The following is a 19,525-nucleotide window of genomic DNA, read 5'->3' as shown; positions in this document are numbered from 1 at the left end:
GTCATCAGCGAACAACAAAAACATAGCATTTTTTTATTACCAATGCTGTCATTTATAAAAATCGTGAACAACAACGGTCCTAAGTTTGAGCCCTGAGGGACACCAGAAAATGTGTAAAGCGACAGCAAGAATATCCGTCAATCGCAAAAGCAGCATTGTTAATCATAAATTCAATTGCGACAACATACCTATGCGAAACAGCATTTTTATCATTACTGGTAATAAAAAAAGTAAACAGGTAGTATTTTCAACGGAGACTTTGGAGCAAACCCTGGGAATTAGTATTTCAAACATTGTACCGGATATTGATGTATTATGTAAAAATATGCAATCACACCCCTCATTAAATTGTTTTTAAATTTTTATTAATAATGTACCTACCTATCATAATAATTAATAGAAAATAAAGTACTGTTGGTCACTAAAGACTAAAATTTTTTGGGAGGGAGCCTTGGTTTCGGGGGCTGTGGTATGAAAAAGTTGGAGAAGCACTGCTATAGATTGACAAAAATCAAAGATAATTTTATTTGATGAAAAATATATATATCCAATATTAAATATATCGGTGGATCCACTGAAAAATCAGTAAACGTGGCAAACGATGACCATCACCAATTTTGTAAATGGAAGACAGTAAACAAGAAGAGTGACATTCCAAACCGGCCAAAGTCTAAAAATCTGATTTTGAGATAATCATATTTTTGTGATTTGCAATTTACCTCTTAATTTTTCGGTACTATAATGTTTGGCAATTTCATAGAAAATTCAAAGACTCGAAAACATAATATATAAATAACATTAAAAAGTATAGTAAAACTTCAAAAAAATTCATTCAAAAACTGACTTTTTTTTCAAAATGGCCCTAAGTCTGTATTAAGTACAGTTTGGGACACAATAAAGTAAAGTTGAGTGTCTTTTGTGTATACAATTATGATTGTGTAATAGAATGTGGTCATGGACAGGTCTGTTGGGATGATTAGTGAATAAAAATAATATAAAATTTCTTTCACTTTATTGCATTTTTTGATGAAAAGGTAAACATTGTAACTTTTACACCATAATAATATATTATATAATAATACTACAATGTAGGATCATTTTCAATAAAAAAATAGTTTACTGATGTGCACATTAGCTTATAAAACACAAATTCTCTAATATTTCGTCTGACATTTCTAATCTGACGTGTTACAATATTATATTATGGCCGCTTGGAGCGTAAATGTAGCAAAAAAAGTTCAACTGCGCATGCGCATATATCCTTAGGCCAGTTTGGAAAGAATCAACCGTTACCTTAGTGCTGTTTTGAGAAAAAAAGGCACATTTCGACATCAAATTTAAGAGACTTGGGATTTTTTGTAAAATATAAGTTTTAGTGAGAATATAGATCTCAGCACACTCTATCGGATTCCATCAAAACATGAAAATTTGTAATTTTGGACTAAGGCCGGTTTGGAATGTCACTCTTCAATTATTAACCAACAAAATTATCATTGTAAGAACACAAAAAATATGAAATGTATAATAATCAGCACCCAGATTACTAAAATATAAACAAATATACAAGCTGATGTATTCGTGTGATTATCCATTTTACCACATTTTTATTAGCTCGTATTCTTGTTTGTCCAGTACAAGTTTTTTCTTGTTTGCCCAATACAAATGTTGCAATCGATTTTTAACTAACTTCCCGACTAGATAGACATTTGAAACTTTTAGAATTCATATCAGAACACGATGACAATGCATTCTTTTAATACTTTTAAGAATTGAATTCATTTTCAGTTAATTCTGTTTTGTATGGAAAGTTATTTCGGAAAAAATAAAACACTATTATTGGTTGCTAAGGGGGTCCTAGTAACAAAATTATTACTATATACGTGCGTTACTATGGAAATCAATATGAAATGTCAAAATGACATTTCAGTATTTCTATCAAGTACAAAAAAGAGTATTTATTAATACATATAATTGTCAAGTTTATATGATTCAACGGAAAATTTAAAAACGTGGTACATAAAAAGTTCTTTATATCTTGTAATTATTTTAAATTTAAATTTTATAAAATATTTTACACTTAATAATATGCTATCTTGTGTTATAAAACACAAGATAGCATTCTTGTGTTTTATAAAACTTTGAATAATAAGATAGTCTAATACCGACCTCACACAGGTGAATCAAACATAGTTATTGAACACAGACAAAAGATTCTGGTTACTGATTATATGAGGCGTCTAATTACAAAAAGCGACTCAAGTCCACAATTCAATATTTTCGGGAAACGTTTTTAGATTTCAAGCTTCAATTATTTGTATTAACGTGAGATTATTTTTTCCGTTGTATTCTATGTCGAAATTAGAACCAAATGGCAATTTGTTTCAGCAAATAAACTCTTAAATGTTATAAATATAGGCAAAATAAAATTGGACGTAGCGCTAGTTGAACCTCACTTTTAAATTTATTCCGCATAAGGCACATATTTCCGTGGCACTGTCATGAGTTTACCGGATGCTACAGCATGGGAGACGCCCTCTTCAATATTGAACGTTCCCTTATTGGTTGACTTAAACATGCGCGAAATCAACCAAGCTTTAAATATTATGAAACACGGACTTGGCGCTTTTTGTAATAAATCGAGACTTAAAATATTTTTTTTCGTAGGGTTATGTCGCGTTTTGGAATTTATAGATCAATACATATTGTGTAAAATTATACAAAGAATACGTGCGTATTTTTTTCTCGATTTTGATCAAATGTGGACTTATCGCTTTTTGGAATTAGAGCCTCATATATGCCAAGATGTTTTATTTATGGTTAAGGTTAAAGCATCAGAAAATATGGGTTTACTTAATTAAAACAAGGATTATGAATTGCTTAAGTGTAGCCGTTATCGGTAACTTAGATTGGGGGTGTTAGGGGTACATATTATTGTCACACCCATGATTATTGGGCCTCTCCCGATAGATTAAATTAATTATTAGGTATAACCATGTCACCTGACCTAGACAACAATGGGCATACGTACGTCCAAAATTCCTTGATTAACTGTCAAAATATTCAACATGTACTTAGCACGCACTGAAAAAGTCAGTAGAGGGTCGCCATTGAAAGAGGCAACGTCGGCCCCACGACTCGGAGAGTAAAAAGAAACAACATAACACGCATGGACGTGAAAAATTAGTTAGAGAAACGGATATAGAGAATTAAGTTTAAAGCGAATTACAGATTAAGCAGTAATATTAAGTGACGGAAATGTGTAAGAATAATAAATTGTGAATTGATGGTGTGTCGATATACCCAAAATATAAAAACCACATTCTCTGAACGAAACAATCAAGACTTTTTCATTTTACTGCTACCTATTTCTATTTATTATTTAATTTTTGTGAATCCTGGGTCCTACCAACATCCCGAGCTAGCCACAGGACCCGGTATATCTCAATATGTACCTAGTTAGATTGTCATATTACGGGTAACGTCTCATATTTCCACTTAGCTGTACTTTATTACCCGGATGTACGCCACAAGCACGTTTACGCGCTCTACAAATTGTGCATGCAAGGCCGACCATAGAGAATTAGCATGCATCTAGCATTACTTTACACTCACTACACTAGGGCTGGTTGTTTTAAACAAATTAATATATTGTGTACTGTCGTCTCTTATAATCATGGTGATATTCTTAACCGATATACTTTTAATATACAGTCGAACTTGGTAATTACGAGGAAGATGGGACTGACTGAATTTGCTCGTTATAAGTGTTACTTGTTATATCAGAGAATAGGTATTTTTAAATGAGCGGTCACATAACACAAAAAGTCGCAATTCAAACAAAAATACACAATTATTGGAATTTTTCCCCAAAACAAGCATGGCATTCATAAACTACAAAGGAAGTCGTTTATTGTAATGAACACTGGTAGGTACCTACTGACTTCACAAACCTTGGATTTTTTACTTATTTCAACCTTATGCATGGATACTTTTTCAATATTGTCAGCGGAAAATACCAATTTGTTAGATACTTAGACCCTTAACTGGACGGTGTTGCGAAACTTTTGTGTTTTTCGTTTTATTAACGACAATATGAATGTTTTCTATGTTTTGCAAAAAAGATCGTGGTCAAATTCGGTCTGTATGAGACTTTTAAGAAAATGTGTGTATACAATAATAAACAAATCCATTTTGCAGTAAACAGTCATCCACCAAACAACATGGCCACTGTTGTGAAACTGAGATGTCAAACGTCGTTTTTTGCATTTTTAATATTTGCCTAGTTATCGTCACCCAATTACTTAAATTCATTATAATTATTGTTTTATAAGTTACAGTGGAAATACAAGGCTAAGGTAAGCTGAATTGAATAATGAAAAAGGGTTTTTTAGGATGTGTCACTTTAAGCCTTCTTTATTGCAAACTTACTTTAATTAAGCCTTGCCTGATAAGCCTTGATTATTGCAAAAATTATGTTCACACTTTTATGCTGCATAATCAGTTGCTTAACTGATTATTGCGAAATGTGATTAACGTTTTTCATTTTATTTGGTGCTTAACTGGTAGTTGCAAAATGATTTATTGAAATATTTGGTTGATACATAAATATTGCCAATATTGTCAATTTATTAGTGTATTAAAGGAATTTTTCTATAAAAATAATTTTATTTATATGTAAATGGGGATTATTGGTGCTACATAATATATTTTTTTCCTTATTTCGAAGATGAATAGAGGCAAACTCATGGTTGCTATGGCAAGAAATGAAATGAAATGAAATGATTGAAAAAGATATTGTTGTATTATCAGTAGATGATAATATTGTCAATGTTATTGAAGATACCGTTCATAGTTTTGGAGGCACATCAAATTAATTATTATAATAATACATTAAATACAAAAACCATCAGCAGAAAAAATAACTGATCTAAAAAAATTATTAAGCTTTGTACCCAGATGCCAAACCCTTCTACCAATTTCTCAATATAGGCGGTGCTGATTATACTGACGATGTAGAAGGGTTTGGATTATCAGATGTTGAAATCGAATAGAATTCATATTTTGAGACTAATTTTAAGTTTTACTCATCAGTTAAAACATAACGTTTACATTTATTTTTACTGCTTCCTTTTTTATTACTACCTTACTGTGGTAATATTTTATTTAGAATAGTATTTACTTTATTCAGTTATTCATACTATATTGTAATAAACACATAATTTTCTAATAAATATTCTATATTCATATTGTTTTTTTAATAAGCAAAACCAAATTCGTAAATAATTGATATGTTAATGGAAAATCAGTTAACGGCCCACGAGCTCGGCGTAGGTCAAAATTGAGTTTTTATTGTATTTTCATTTCATTTTATTGTAGCAATCATTATTCGTAAGATGTTTATCACACTTGAATGGTCAAAGACATAGCTTATAATAAATATCTTTAGAATTATCTTCAAATGTGTTAATCTTGCCGATTTTTTGAATAATAAAATGCCTAATTCTTGTCAAATTTGGGCTCACAGATTATAAATATAATTTTTTATCGTAAATATTTTACTAAAATTATCTCGTCATAAATTATACTAATGGTTTTATAAATGCGTTTAAATTAATAAATGTAAATAATCTTAACACCACTGCACATTCGTGTACCGAAATATGACTATATTCTAAAACATTAGAGCGAGAGGTTTAAAAGAATACTATTTTATGTAACAAAAATACTTTATGCAGTCATCAAATGTTTAAAATAAATATAAAGGATAATAAGGCTTCAAAATTTATATAAATAGACTAGCTGACCCGGCAAACGTTGCTCTGCCATATAAATTATTTCTAGTGAATATTTTGGTTGTTAAATAAAAAATAACGAATGTATCGTAAGTGTGTGGGGATGGGATCTATGACAGAAAGAGAAATAGAGCGCTGTAGGCGATGACCGCCGATAAAAACAAAAAAACATCAACCATTCATTTTCTCAATTAAAAATGAGTAATGGTGTTCATAATGAATGAATTACCTGTCACAGGATCTCGTTGTTTAATGTTTATGCAATATCCGTCTTGTCCCTTCCATAAAATTAGCGGATATTGGAGAGCGTCGTATGAACGGTGTGTGTCAGCGATGAACTCCAGATTATTGTTTCTTCTTCGAATCACGATTTCTCGCGTCGATGTGCGGTCGCGTACCATGATTCCAGCAATGTCGTCAACAACAGGCGCATTGAATCGACGCACGTGCTCTCCATCTGGTGTTTTATCAGTATTGATGATAATAGCGTGATTTGTCACTTTGCAATTCGTGCATGTGTGCTTTGAAGAATTTCAATAATTCATTGTGCTCATTCAACAGGGCGTCCAGTTCGCCGACGATGCGCCTGGCATTAGGCGAATTGAGGCTATTGTAGCCGCAACGTGCATCCACATGATTGATGTCCTCACCGCCCATGAAGTAGATTTGTAAAAAATTATGTGGTTCGTTTGGCATTGGCAGCAATGAGCCTACTTTGTGGTATACTTCGCCTTTGATTTTGAACGTAGAATGGAATTGTTGACCATTTGCCGCAGTATTGTGAACTATTTCTGTTGCTCCGAACGAAGTCATTTGGAAGCATGAATTGAATGTGCGAATGGACTTCAGGAACAGGTTTGAATCTGGAACCGTGCCGATGAGCAAGCCGTTCAATGGTTCTGGTAGTTGCACTTTTCCTGATGCGCAACACATCCCGGCTGACTCATGTTTGAATTTGAGCGCATGACAATGGGGACATTCTTTGTCCATAGCACCAATCAGCACTTTCGGATGAGCGGAATATTCAATATCTGGCTCGTACTCGAATGCGAGACGAAAGAACGAAGCGGATGTAAATGTTCGATGTACTTGTTGGCGTTGTCGGTCATTTGCTCTGCGTGTGTTAACTACGAACCGGCGCGCTTGGCTCCGTTCCAATTGTCGTTGTTGATTGGGATGCACGCAATTGCAACATGCTTACACGCACGTTTTTGTTATCTTGTTGGATTTGTTCGTCTGTTCTTTTTGCTCTACTATTTCGCATGTTTGTTGCTTTATTCGTTCGAGGGCCCAAATGGCCCCCCTTGCGTCTTGCTGGCATTGTGCACTGTAATACACGCAGATAAAAATAGATATATTAAAATAAATCGTACAAAATTTTGCATGCACTGCGTTGTGATATGCCGAATGAAATGTCAAAATGACGTGACGCTTCTCTTGAATTCTTCTCGGACGTAGCGCCATCTGTCATTCAACAACATAAATAATTTCGTTCTGTTTGAAATACGAACGACGGTTAAATTTGTTCATACAAAAATAATAAAATCGCGATTAAAAAATGGGAGGGTAGGGGTAGGAGGGTGAAAATTTGGGGTTATAGGTATTTTTTATGCCAAATAATTAAAAAAAATACAAAAAAAAAATTGTCAAAAAAATAAAAGAAAATTTTTCTGGATAGAGATACCCTAATCACTTAGCGGTATGAAATATACTTGTTGACCTATTCTCATACGTAACAAATATACATAAAAAAAATCATAAAAATCGGTCGAGCCATTTCGGAGGAGTTCGACCACAAACATCGTGACACGAGATTTTTATATATATAGAGATTATCTACAACGTTTAAGGAGTGTCCAGGATCATGGTTTGAAAATACAATAAAAACTCAATTTTGACCTACGCCGAGCATGTCTCCCCTTAAGTCACACTTTTGGTGCATAGTGGAATACTGCAAAATATATTTTTTTTTTGTAACGATTACAATTTTTTATATTACAATATTAACCTAATATATTATAAACGGATCATATTATTAAAAAAGTCTTTATACAATCACAAGGCATGTTTTCAAGTAATAATTTACAAAAAAAATTATAACTATTCATTATCTTGACTAAATGGTGTACATTTCAACTTCAAATGCTTATAACTCAAAACTACATTTTGGTGGATAACTGGTTACTGCACAACTAGTGTCATAAACGTAATGCGATCCCGGCGGCATCCTGTCCGATCAGATTTTATTGCTTAGGGTCGAAATGTTTTTAACGATCTACACATTAAGGCTATACCTCAGTTGAGGCACGGTCTAAAAAGATCGTGGCTAGGCAATGCGCAGATTGCGGGTGCAAATAACGCATGCCGACCGAAATATAATTTGTCATATAAATCCAACATGCGTCCATTAAATGTTCTATTAGTAACAATAATAATATATTCATTGACATGTTTTCTTTTTCAAGTAAATGGGTAGCATTTTTAGTCATCTTTGCACGATTTAAGAATTAATACCCCCGTCACCATCACGAAACAAATTGATGTGTTCTCAGCTCGACGTTCTCTCTCCGAATGACAGCGAGTCCAAAATTGCATCGCGTCTATAGTTGAAAATTATTTGCCGTTTAAAAACAGCAGTAAAAATTTTTGACAATATTTTTGCTCGGTATATCCGATAAGTTGCTCGTTATAACAGTGAAGATGTATGGAGAAAAACATAAACAAAAAAACCATACCCAGACGTAAATTGTCATTCTACAAAACATTGGCGGCTTAATCCGGAAAAACCTAGCAGGTCAATTTTGAATATATTATTTTAATTTGCCTTTTCGTTGTATACTGAAAAGACGTATTGCAAATTGACTTTTTATACATTATAGAATAAGTGCTAGAAATTGTTGTAGGTCGGTACCTACTAACCCTTCAAAAAATGTCCGTTTTTCATAACGCCAACCCATCGTTAACCGAAATTGCACACAACGCGTTATAATTTTTTGTAAATCAGGTCCACTTTTCTTTCTTTGCTTTTTGAAAAATCATCAATCACACGACATAAAAATTGTCTATTTTTCCCACATATTTTTTTTCAATACTGAGCATTGCAAGAGCGGTCAGTCTATCCTGGCCCTATTGCGTAGAAAGGTTTTTATTCTTTTGAGAGTGGAAAAACATCTTTCACTTTCAACTGTTGTCATTGGTATGACGCAAATAAATTGGAGAACTTTGATCGACTCGGAAAATGTTTCGTTGAAATTATTGCTGAGTAAAAAATGTAGAAGAGAAACTGCACTAATTATGTCGATTGTAAGGTATTTATTTTGGCAGGTCAATGACCGAATGACCTAAAGAGGGAGCCGCCAGTGCTACAAAATGATATAATAAATCTTGATAACGGTGTTACAACTGAAATAGCTATTGACTTAAAAAACATCTGTACAAGACCTGAACAAAAATGAACTATTAATGCGAGTAAGCAATCGGCAAGCTTATATCTCCACTCTGTGCGTCCAACTCAACTGGCGGGCTGCATCCCGCCAAAATTTTTTGCAGCCCGCGAGTTGTATAGCAAATTTTTCATTAAACATTGAGGAGAATTACCCATCATATATTAAAATATGAAAACATTTCATTATAACATGTACTAAATAAATATTAAAAATACTGCTAACGGTTAGAGTAAGACAGAATTAAGTCACTGGAAAAAATCAATTTTTTCCAATGACTTAATTTGCCAGTCACATGAGAAACAATCCTCAGATACACAAATCGTAACTGGACTGGTTATCTGCATATGACTGGTTAAGTGTTTATGATAAACTTTCAATATATTAAAAAAAAAAAGTTTATTTTTACTAAAAAATTCGCAGCCTCTCACGTGTCGCCATACAAAGCCTTCCACTCGTGTTGTTCTCTTGATCCGCTGGAGTAATAGAACCCAATCAGCAAAGTATAGGAACTGCCACAATATTTCAATGTGTATGAATCTTAGCTGCGCTCTCCTGAGTTCAATAATTTTCTACAATATCTGAGTCTGTGTACAAGGAATTAGGAAAAGGTATAAATATGAACAGTAAAAGTCAATTAAAAAAAAAAGGTATTTAATATCCAGAACGATATAGTCCACTCTCGCATACACACAGACACGCACACAACAATCAGACAGAAATACTGATGAGTTGAAATTAAATCACTAATTAAATGCTGTAATTCTTATATTATGGTCATAGAGGAAGTCTTAAAATTATTTGTAACCGATGTCATCCGGCAGTTGCAGGATTGAGATTCTATATTCAATATGGCCGCTGTCGATCACTGCCTCTGAAAGAAACGTATTTTCATGTAGATCTTTTTTCAAATAAATTCATAACTTCGAGAATTTAAATATGGATAAAATTAAAAATATTTCATTATAATTGTTTTCCAGAGACAGGTTCACATGCAATATAGAATTCCACATGAGTTTTTATTGGAACATTGCTATGCCCATTGATATAATAAAAAACAGATAATTTCAGATGAGAAAATTGTCTGCAGCGTTGAATGGGGCAGTAGAGAAATAATACTGAAATTTTAACGCACCCTCCTCCACCTCTATGCATGGGCCCGCCGCGGCCTCCTCTGTCTCCTCCTCGGAATCCACCTCCGCCTCTTCTATCGCCCCCGCGATCGCCGCCATCACGGTCGCCGCCTCTACCTCCCCAACCACCGCCGCCGCCGCCTCCTCCTCGGTCACCGCCGCCTCTTCCGCCACCGCGACCGCCGCCACCTCCACGGCCACCGCCGCCACCACCACCACGACCACCTCCTCCTCCTCCGCCGCCTCCTCCTCCACCACCCGGTTTTTCTTCATTACACCTGGAAAATGAAAAAATAAATCAAAAATACAATCCATACATGAAAAATTATTTATACCTATAATAAAATAATATAAAAAATAAATGTTTCCCATACAGGTTCACATGAGGCAATAATTACCACAGATGAGTTTTATAAATGGGACAGATTTTCTCCCCTCGTTAAAATAATAATACAGAAGCTTCTCGTATTCAAAAGATCTGCAGCGTTGACGGGGTCGATGAAAGGAATAAGTTTTTAGAAAAATACACACCTGTTGCAGGCGTTTCTCCAGGCGAAGTTTGTGTTTCCACAGTCAGGGTTGGGACATCTCCAGTCACCTTCCCTGCCCTCTCCTCCGCCCCCACGGCCACCGCCGTCACTGTCGCGTCCGCCTCCTCCACCACCCCCACCGCGACCTCTCCCTCTGAATCCTCCACCTCCTCCGCTGCCTCCTCTGTCACCGCCACCACCGCGTCCTCCCCCGGCACTGGCGCCTCCTTGCCAATTGTTCTGTCGCTGCGCCAGGGACACTTTTATAGTGTTGCCGTTGAATTCTTTTCCGTCAAACCACTGAATGGCGGATGTGGCAGCATTGGCATCTTCATATGTGACGGTGGCTTCTCCTTTAGGTCGGCCACTGGCTTTATCTTTGTATATCCAAATCTTAGGTTTCTGGGTACGCTTGTCACTCTGAAATTAACATAATTTATATTTTCAAATCAAATGGCACATGTAAAATATTGAAGTTAGCCTAATGATAAAAAATAACAGGAAATGACTAGGCTAGAAGCCAAATATACATTCCACATCAAACAATCTACTCTTGAAAGTGATTGTTATTTAGGAAAATGGTTTTGCTCTAGCGAGGTTTCAAATTGGATCCTTTACAGATAATAAAGAACACAGAGTGCACTCGCCGTAATCATCGGCCGCTTACTGAACTGAATGAAAGGAATATGTATGTCCTCACCTTAATGACACCGATGGCTCCAAAGTGTTGCGCAATATCTTCTTCGGACGTGTCGGGTTCCATGCCAGCAATAAAGATTGTATCCTCTTGGGTGATCATGTCACTGTTTGAGCCTCCTCTATCACCCCCGTAACCTCCTTTATAAAAGAATAACACGATTAGTACGGCTAGTGAAACTCCATCGATAGTGATAATAAAAATTAATAATTGATTGAATCTATATCTATGCAGTGCAGTTTCAAAAATTATGGATCCATTGATTTCACTGCCTATGTTAATTTAACTATCAGGCGAGCGCCAATAACTTAAAAAGTTATGTGTCAATTACATTTTCTATTATTGATCATTTATTACGTCGGTGGTGAAAACACTGTTCTTCGACACAATGTATTTATGTTTCTTATTATTATTGTCATACCACGTCAAAACCTCTTAAGTACCAACCTCTTAAAATAAGTTATTTATTTTATACACTAGGAACCACTTTGAAATCTTGATGCGATAACTAAACCCTTATCTAAGGCGACCAATATTTTTATACTCGGTGTATGTCATTTTTTATTTTTAATTTCAGACAGAATATCAGATGAGGAAGTGTTAAGGAATATGTATTTATGCATGAATGTACTTAATTCGATAGCTCAATCAGTAAAACAATCGCCTGGTATGCGATAAATGTGGGTTCGAAGTTTTATACTAACAAGGATTTTTCTGAGGCCGTCCAAAATATAATCCTCACAATTCCAAAGTCACAATCCTTTATAATGCATCTATATATCCCACCGTTAACACAATTCGGTTTCCTCCAAGCATTGCACGTGTTCATATACCATAGTTCTTCAAAATTACAAACAGTTTAGTTTATCAACCTCAACGTATAGTTAGATCATCAAATTACCATTTACATGCGACACTGTTTTGTTTAAACAAAAATGTAGTGACTATTTACTATCATTTCAAAACTTGAAATACAAATAGTCATGAACCTTCTGTAGTGTTTTTACATTCCGCAGTATCCTGTTGCATTTTATATACAACGGATTTTGGATCCCAGTGCTACACTTAATGAAGTTCTTCATTGGTCAATGCAACTCCACTACTTTAGTAAATTTTGCCTGCTTTCTGCAGTTTCTCATATTATGCACATTGAGATTTTGAATGTTGCATTTCATATTTATGTAATTCATAGTAGTAATACTGCATTCGGGGTTTCTCTTCCTGCTATGTATAATACTCCAAATTTTCTATTATCGTAGTTATTATTATAACGTAACAATTTATTTTTCGGGATTTGACATTACAATGAATCAATTATTTTATTTTACCTCACCCATTAGATTGATGAAATTACACATATATAATATAAGCCAAAAAGCCTCACAACCTTCATTGCGATGGTCCAAAATAAGACAAATTTAATTTAATAATTAACCTAATTGGATTGTCATATACAAAAATGAGAGAAAATATTGCATACAATGCCAATTATATAGGGAAGTATTGCTTTCGCCGTGATGGTCGTGGAAAGTCTACTTAGTTACCAAATAACCTGCTATTATACAAAATATTGTCTTGTACTCGATGAATGTATATGAAACTCCAAACATTATAATTCTTACTCGAGTGAGAGAAATAGTCAACTGTGATATTTGGAGAGTGAAAGAGCCACATGCTAAAACCATACAGGAGTATGAAATGGTAAAATAACTTATATAGCACATGATTAGTATTATAGTAAAACCCTGTCAATACCGAATTAACCGTAAATGAAAATATTCGGCTAAATTTAAAACATCTATTTACAGCGCTTTCCACTAATTCAGTTAACAAACGATAACCCCTTACACACTGTCGACTGGACCAGAAAGTATGACTGGACGCCAAAACCACATGTGTTAATGCTGATTTCCTTTTTTATGCCTCATGGATGCCTGCTGGAGACTGGTCGACTATGCGTAAGCGGACTCACCGCCGATATTAATCAGAAACAAATTTTGGAAACTGTGTAAAACATGTTGTAAAATTTAAATTTTGTATTTCAAAATACGTTTTCATTTTCAGTAATATCGATTTCGAATTAAGGGGTTTTTACTATTACAAAAAACAATTCAGAATTTCAGACTCTGAAACGATTCGCTAGTAGCTAATGATAAAAAAATTTCAGTATTTGATTTGATATTGAGTACCTAAAGTTGTGATACCATTTAACTCACTTGTTCTATAATAACCTTATATTTGAAAGAGCTATTCTATTCTGGGAGGTTTCCAATTTTTATGATCATAATTGTGTGTAGGAAGGATATTATGTATACCAACATTTATTTCATTTTGTACCAATTTTGACATCTGTGATAATTTACTTGTCAAACACTACCGAAAGCAATTGGTTTGATATACTAGAAAGAATTCTAAAAAGAATAATAAAAGGTATACTGTCATTAAATGCAATATAGGTCACATGTAAAAATATATTTAACATGGAAATTACCGAAACAAATGCTATCACAACACACCAAACATATGGCGTAACTTTTATGTTGTGGAATCACATATTTGTGATATCAAATCACTATGTTGATGGACGTGACAATTAAAAAGAAAAATGCAAACATTTACAGGTTCTCTAGTTATGTTAAAATACTATACAATACAACAGAATATTGTACAGCAATACAAAAGATTGTCTATTTCAAATTGATTTTTAATGAAATATTTTAGGCATACTTTGTGCTATTGTAGAATCTAGAAACAAGTATTGTAACTACCACCAACATAGGTTATATACTTTTAACATGACTAATTATTGCAATTGCAAAGATGCGAGTGCGGGTGTGGCTCTTTCAAGGACAATCCATAGTATCAAGTACGTTTTCATTATATATTATGAGAATAGCTCCGAGCGACGAGGCGCTGGGCTTTACCTTTATTAAAACCTCCCCCCCTGCCGCCGCCGCTATAACAAAAGACGTTCATTACTGACAACTCTTAGTCAAGTGGGAAGACAAACGGAAACACTGCAACTCTTGTTCCTTGTCCATTCCTTTGCCTGCCCTCGTGTACTGTCAAGTCTCCTGCTCGTTCTCGTCAGTCTGTCAAGTCAGTCGGTCCGGTCAGACGATGCGACATCCGCTCAAACAAATACCCTACTTCCGCAGTACACCCTCGTTTAGATGACCACATTATTTGCAGCAATGATTTTTCGTCACATGTGACCTTCAACCGTTGATAATAATCCAGAACTCAAATCGACTTCGGTCGCTTCTCCCATTACTTATTAATAGTTAACCTCTCGCTTAATACATATAATATATTATGTGCGTTCGTTTAGATGAGATTTGAAGTTTGCCATACATATTAAAATCGCAGGAAACGAGCTCAGTTAAACCATTGCAATGAGTGACCAACAAGTTTAATACAACCCTCTGATATTGGAAGCAGTTATTGCAATTCAAAGTTTCGTGACTTCCACTGATAATCAATCCACTCTTTACGACACCAAATAACCTCTCAACAATACATCCAAAGACCCATGTAATATTATAGAAAAATTTATATTATTGATTAGAATTAATTATACACCCATAATTTTGTAATTCAGGGAAATGAAGGGGAACTCAATGAAATGGCTCACCAGATATCCAATCCAGCAATACGATAGCTAATTTATAGCAATTCATTATATTAAAAACTATCCATAAATTTAGAATCCTCTTTTTGGAAAATTTAAATTTGGAACTAAAAACCCCATAATTGATAAAAACTCGACATATAACTTCAAACTACGTTTCGAATGTCACGTCAATCAAAATAAACATATCCTGTCAACAGAAGAGATCACAGCAATTTCATTTATATAAATTAAAACAATTTCAATGTTTCACAACTACTTAATCATAATAAAGTCATTCTCTTGAGAAAGGACATCAGTTTCTTTGGTTTTAAAATAGCAATGGTCACCAGCTCTTTCATAAAACCAAGACAAGATACCTATGCATACTTTATTCACACTCATGTGCGGGATATTTTTAAACTTAGATGTATATTGACTTCAATCCAACTGAATGTATCTCGAAATACACAACCACATCCTGTAGGCTCTGCCTATAAAACACTAACGGTGTCACAAGTTCTACCTCTACTGGTCTGGACTCGTGACACCTCACATCTTCACTCTAGTTTCAATTGAAATACTTCACGATGACACCTTGCGATTGCGGGACAGATATTTAATTTGATTTCATATGAACCATTTCTTCGACACCAACCTTCACAATACCAAATCATCACGAATTAACCAAATTCAGATGAGTCCATTCGATTCCTAGACAGCACGACAGAAGTTTGTAACCTGAAGTTTTGTTTTGCTGTTGGTTTTTAAATGTTTCTTACTCCAGCCAAACATATGCATAATATACCATCATAGACACTCAAGCTACCAAATGACACAAACTTGAGAAATGCAATAGCTCTTTTTAGACTGCTTAAATATTGCAACTAAACGATTTTTAGATGACATTAAAAATTGTGTAAAAAGTTTAATACTGAAAGGAAAACTGCTTACCCAAATCCACCGTCGCGAGATCCATATCCTCTATCGCCTCCACCGTATCCGCCACCGGAAGACCTGTCTCGGCGGTCACCACCCCCGCCCCCACCGCGGTCGCTTCCGCCGTAACCTCCCCCGCCGCCGCCTCCTCTGTCACCTCCCCCCCAAGAGCCCCTCTCTCCTCCTCCGCCGCCTCCATAGCTTCCACCCCCACTTCTATCGGCCCCGCCATATCCTCCGCCGCCACTGGAGTTACGATCGCCACCGCCTCCATAGCCCCCACCGCCGCCGCCTCCACCCCTGTCACTGTTTCCACTCCACGAGGTGTTGCGGTCACCGGTGGCACCGCCATACCCTCCGGCGGCGTTTCCGGCTCCCCCGTAAGAGGCCCCCCCTCCTGCGGCCGTGTTGTAGTTGCCGCCTGAAGCGCCATTATTGTAACCGCCTCCCGTTCCCGCTGCTGACAAAATATTCTTCACATTATTTGTCTAGTCCGATACACAAAATTATACCAAAATTAGGTAAATTGAATAGTTGTACGGGTCGATTTTCAACCCTGTCGATTATTGAAGAATCAACAGGTCTATCAATGACCGATCAATTTAGGACGCAGTAGGAGGAAAACTGAATACTTTGAATTGCAGTCACCAAGCCTGAGTCCACGCAGCCATCGACGAGAGCCAGATCTGGCAACTAACGTTAATCGCGTTTCAGTCAATTTGAAAATAGTTGTTGACCTGGTAATACTAAATATTTCAACATATTTATAGATTTCCAAAAGATAAATAATAAACAATCCCGTATGCGTATGCAACTATCGGTAAATGTACTAATAAAACAAAACTACGTATTATAGATTAAATTAGAAGAAAATAAAACAAAAGGGAAATATTAAAAACAATAATCGTACATTATAAATTTATGGATAACATTAAAAAAACGGTTCAAATTAAAATGACAGTAAATATCGTGAATCATCAATACAAGGAAAGTGATTTGAAATATTACGAAAATAGTGATATATTAAGGCGAGTGAATAGTGAAGTCACCTTGTGCCTGACCCCCCCATGAGTCGTAAGATGCAGCAGGCGCTTGGCCTCCATAAGTGGAAGCAGGCGGGGCAGCACCCGCGGGTGGCGGAACAGAATACTGCGTCGCATATCCTCCCCCTCCGTAGCCCCCGTACTCTGTGAAAACAAACAGAGACTCAATTTAGCTGGCTCCAGTGATTGAAACCTGGCAGAGCAAGTCTCGGGGTACCGAAAGAATATTTACCACTGTACAAAAGGTCAACCAGTTTGGGCACTGGATAATTTTGAAAATAGCTAACACTGAGTCAACGTTCACGATGGCCAACCGGTAACGTGCCAGCTTCTTATAATGTCGTGGGTCCCGGGACTGGTAACTTCACATTTTATTTTTCAATGTGTGTTAGAACCGAGAGTACTGACTGAATAGGTTGAGCAAGTGGCTAACATCATTTTTTCGTAAAAACAAAAATCTGATAATACAACCTCCACTCTATGGAGGGCCGTATGATCCTCTTAGGATCGAACATGGTGATTTAAGTTAAGTCAGCAATATGTCGAATCCATTCTTCGCAATTCAAGCGAAACTTATTCATTATGTTTTCGGCCTATTTCGCATTTGCACCGCCCTTGTGAAATTAGACATTATGCGAACTCCGTAGCCAAGGCAATATATAAATAGAACCAAAATAAATTTCATAATAAAAATCACCGAAATATCATTTTTAAAAATAACCCGTCCGGCGGCAAGGTAATGTCAGATATGAAGAAAAGGATGCTGTCCTGATAAATATCGTAAGGGAAGTAGAAATATTAAAAATAGAGAACATGGGTTAAAGCCATGCGCGCACATTGTCAAAAAATGTCGGGTGGTGTGCCGTTAGATGCGATAAAAATTAGAATTTCCGATATAAAAATTGAATGCGTGGTAAAATAATGCTGACGCATAGACATGGGGGCTCTGCTTGACTAAATTTAATTAGACGCAGAGCAAAATACACAATGGCAATAGGTCGGAATTTCGAGCCGGTCATTTTGGCGGGCACATTTCCGTGAGGATCCCCAATCGAATAAGTTGACGATTTACAAGATTTATTTCGACACGAAAACACGGCAAAGAACAATTCCAACAGATTTATTAGGCCCTAGAATCCTGAGGCAATCCGATTTGAAAACTGGGTGAGGTTTGAAATTGAAACCATCGGAAAGACGGCCCACTTAGGAGGTGGGCTAAACCGGCATGAATGTATATTATAGAGGTACTAAAATAACGAATAATGTCCAAACAAAAACAACACAAATCAAGCGGAATAGTAAATAAGCATCATGTAGTCATTCAATGTATTATCGAACAAATAAACCGAAAAGTGTTTGCAAGGCATTAACATAATCAATCAAAAACTACGCTAAGACAAGAAGAAAGGTCATTCAAAACGATAAAAATAATGATTCCAAAGATTAGCAAAGATAAATTCGGATGAAGAAATTGAATACTCACGTTCGCCCATATTGATAAAGATGGACGTCCTCGGTTGAAATCAATGCAGGAAATGAGGCCGAATAGCCGAAGCAAGAAACGAGAAACCCAACGGCGAGAAAACGACAAGGACGCCACGGACGACAGCGCGATTAATATCCGCTTCCTTTCACAGACAAAATAATAGAGTCAGTGCTGCCATCTTTTTGTCACCGAATTAGTAGTTTTGAAATTATAGTATTTACGCAAAAAATATAGTAGGTACCTACGCCTTGTCATGAGTGTTGAAAATGTAATAGTACTTATAGAATTTTTGTTTTTAATCAACAAAAAATCAGACACATTCATTACCGCATGCTCAGGAGCGTGCCTACGCGCCGGAACCTGGTATTGAGCGCGTAATATCACACGTGTCAGATGTCTGCTGCTACAATTTACATGTTAACTACCTATATCCTACGCGATGGCGCAACGTTTTGCGCATGTTTTGAGGAGCACGCGCCGGGATTGAGCGTCTAAATGCATATCACGCATTCATTACGGCGTGATCGTGGAAGTCATTGGAGCGTACAACAATTCAACAGTTTTAGTAGGAGTGTGTGTGAGTGTGTTATTTTGACACACTGCATTTTGACATTTAGCTCAAACACAATGTCGTAAACAAACCATTCTTGAAATAAAACAATTCAATCAAATCCTTCCGCACACAACATAACCAACATATAACGCGTGAAAAAGTTTAGCTTTATTTTTATACAAGAAAGCATCTGTATACACTTAATGTATACATTATAAATGGATATACAAAGAAGATATATTATACTAGCCTAGCTTGTGGAGGCGCAAGTATAAGTTTAAGTCAAAACAAAAAGACTA

The 19,525-nt window shown here is 35.8% G+C and overlaps 1 protein-coding gene across 6 annotated transcripts; it reads right to left on the bottom strand.

The window, feature by feature from the left end:
• Window positions 1–9,868: 9,868 nt before the first annotated feature.
• caz (FUS RNA binding protein cabeza) lies at window positions 9,869–18,797 on the bottom strand. Of its 6 annotated transcripts, none has more exons than XM_085957883.1 (8): window positions 18,671–18,797; window positions 17,194–17,331; window positions 16,160–16,604; window positions 14,520–14,551; window positions 11,599–11,735; window positions 10,900–11,318; window positions 10,371–10,646; window positions 9,869–10,109 (listed from the first exon to the last, which is right to left on the bottom strand). In XM_085957883.1, the coding sequence occupies exons 1-8, from the start codon at window positions 18,678–18,680 to the stop codon at window positions 10,082–10,084; spliced, it is 1,485 nt and encodes a 494-aa protein (XP_085814009.1). In that variant the 5' UTR covers window positions 18,681–18,797; the 3' UTR covers window positions 9,869–10,081. The 6 variants fall into 6 exon arrangements, with proteins under 6 accessions (XP_085814009.1, XP_085814011.1, XP_085814010.1 ...); XM_085957885.1 differs by having other exon boundaries at window positions 9,869–10,103; XM_085957884.1 differs by having other exon boundaries at window positions 16,160–16,601.
• Window positions 18,798–19,525: the final 728 nt, after the last annotated feature.

This window comes from Rhyacophila brunnea, unplaced genomic scaffold, assembly GCF_057557595.1.
Source record: "Rhyacophila brunnea isolate RB1 unplaced genomic scaffold, BYU_Rbru_1.0 scaffold_7, whole genome shotgun sequence".
NCBI classification, from domain to species: domain Eukaryota; kingdom Metazoa; phylum Arthropoda; class Insecta; order Trichoptera; family Rhyacophilidae; genus Rhyacophila; species Rhyacophila brunnea.
Note: the sequence above shows the minus strand (reverse complement) of the source record. Positions and strands in the feature narration are given on the sequence as shown.

Coding starts and splice junctions, on each gene's coding strand:
- caz (XM_085957883.1), bottom strand. Junction 14,552..16,159: donor TCTCGCGACGGTGGATTTGG/GTAAGCAGTTTT, acceptor CTTTTGTTATAG/CGGCGGCGGCAGGGGGGGAG. Junction 11,736..14,519: donor GGGGGGAGGTTTTAATAAAG/GTAAAGCCCAGC, acceptor TCTTTTATAAAG/GAGGTTACGGGGGTGATAGA.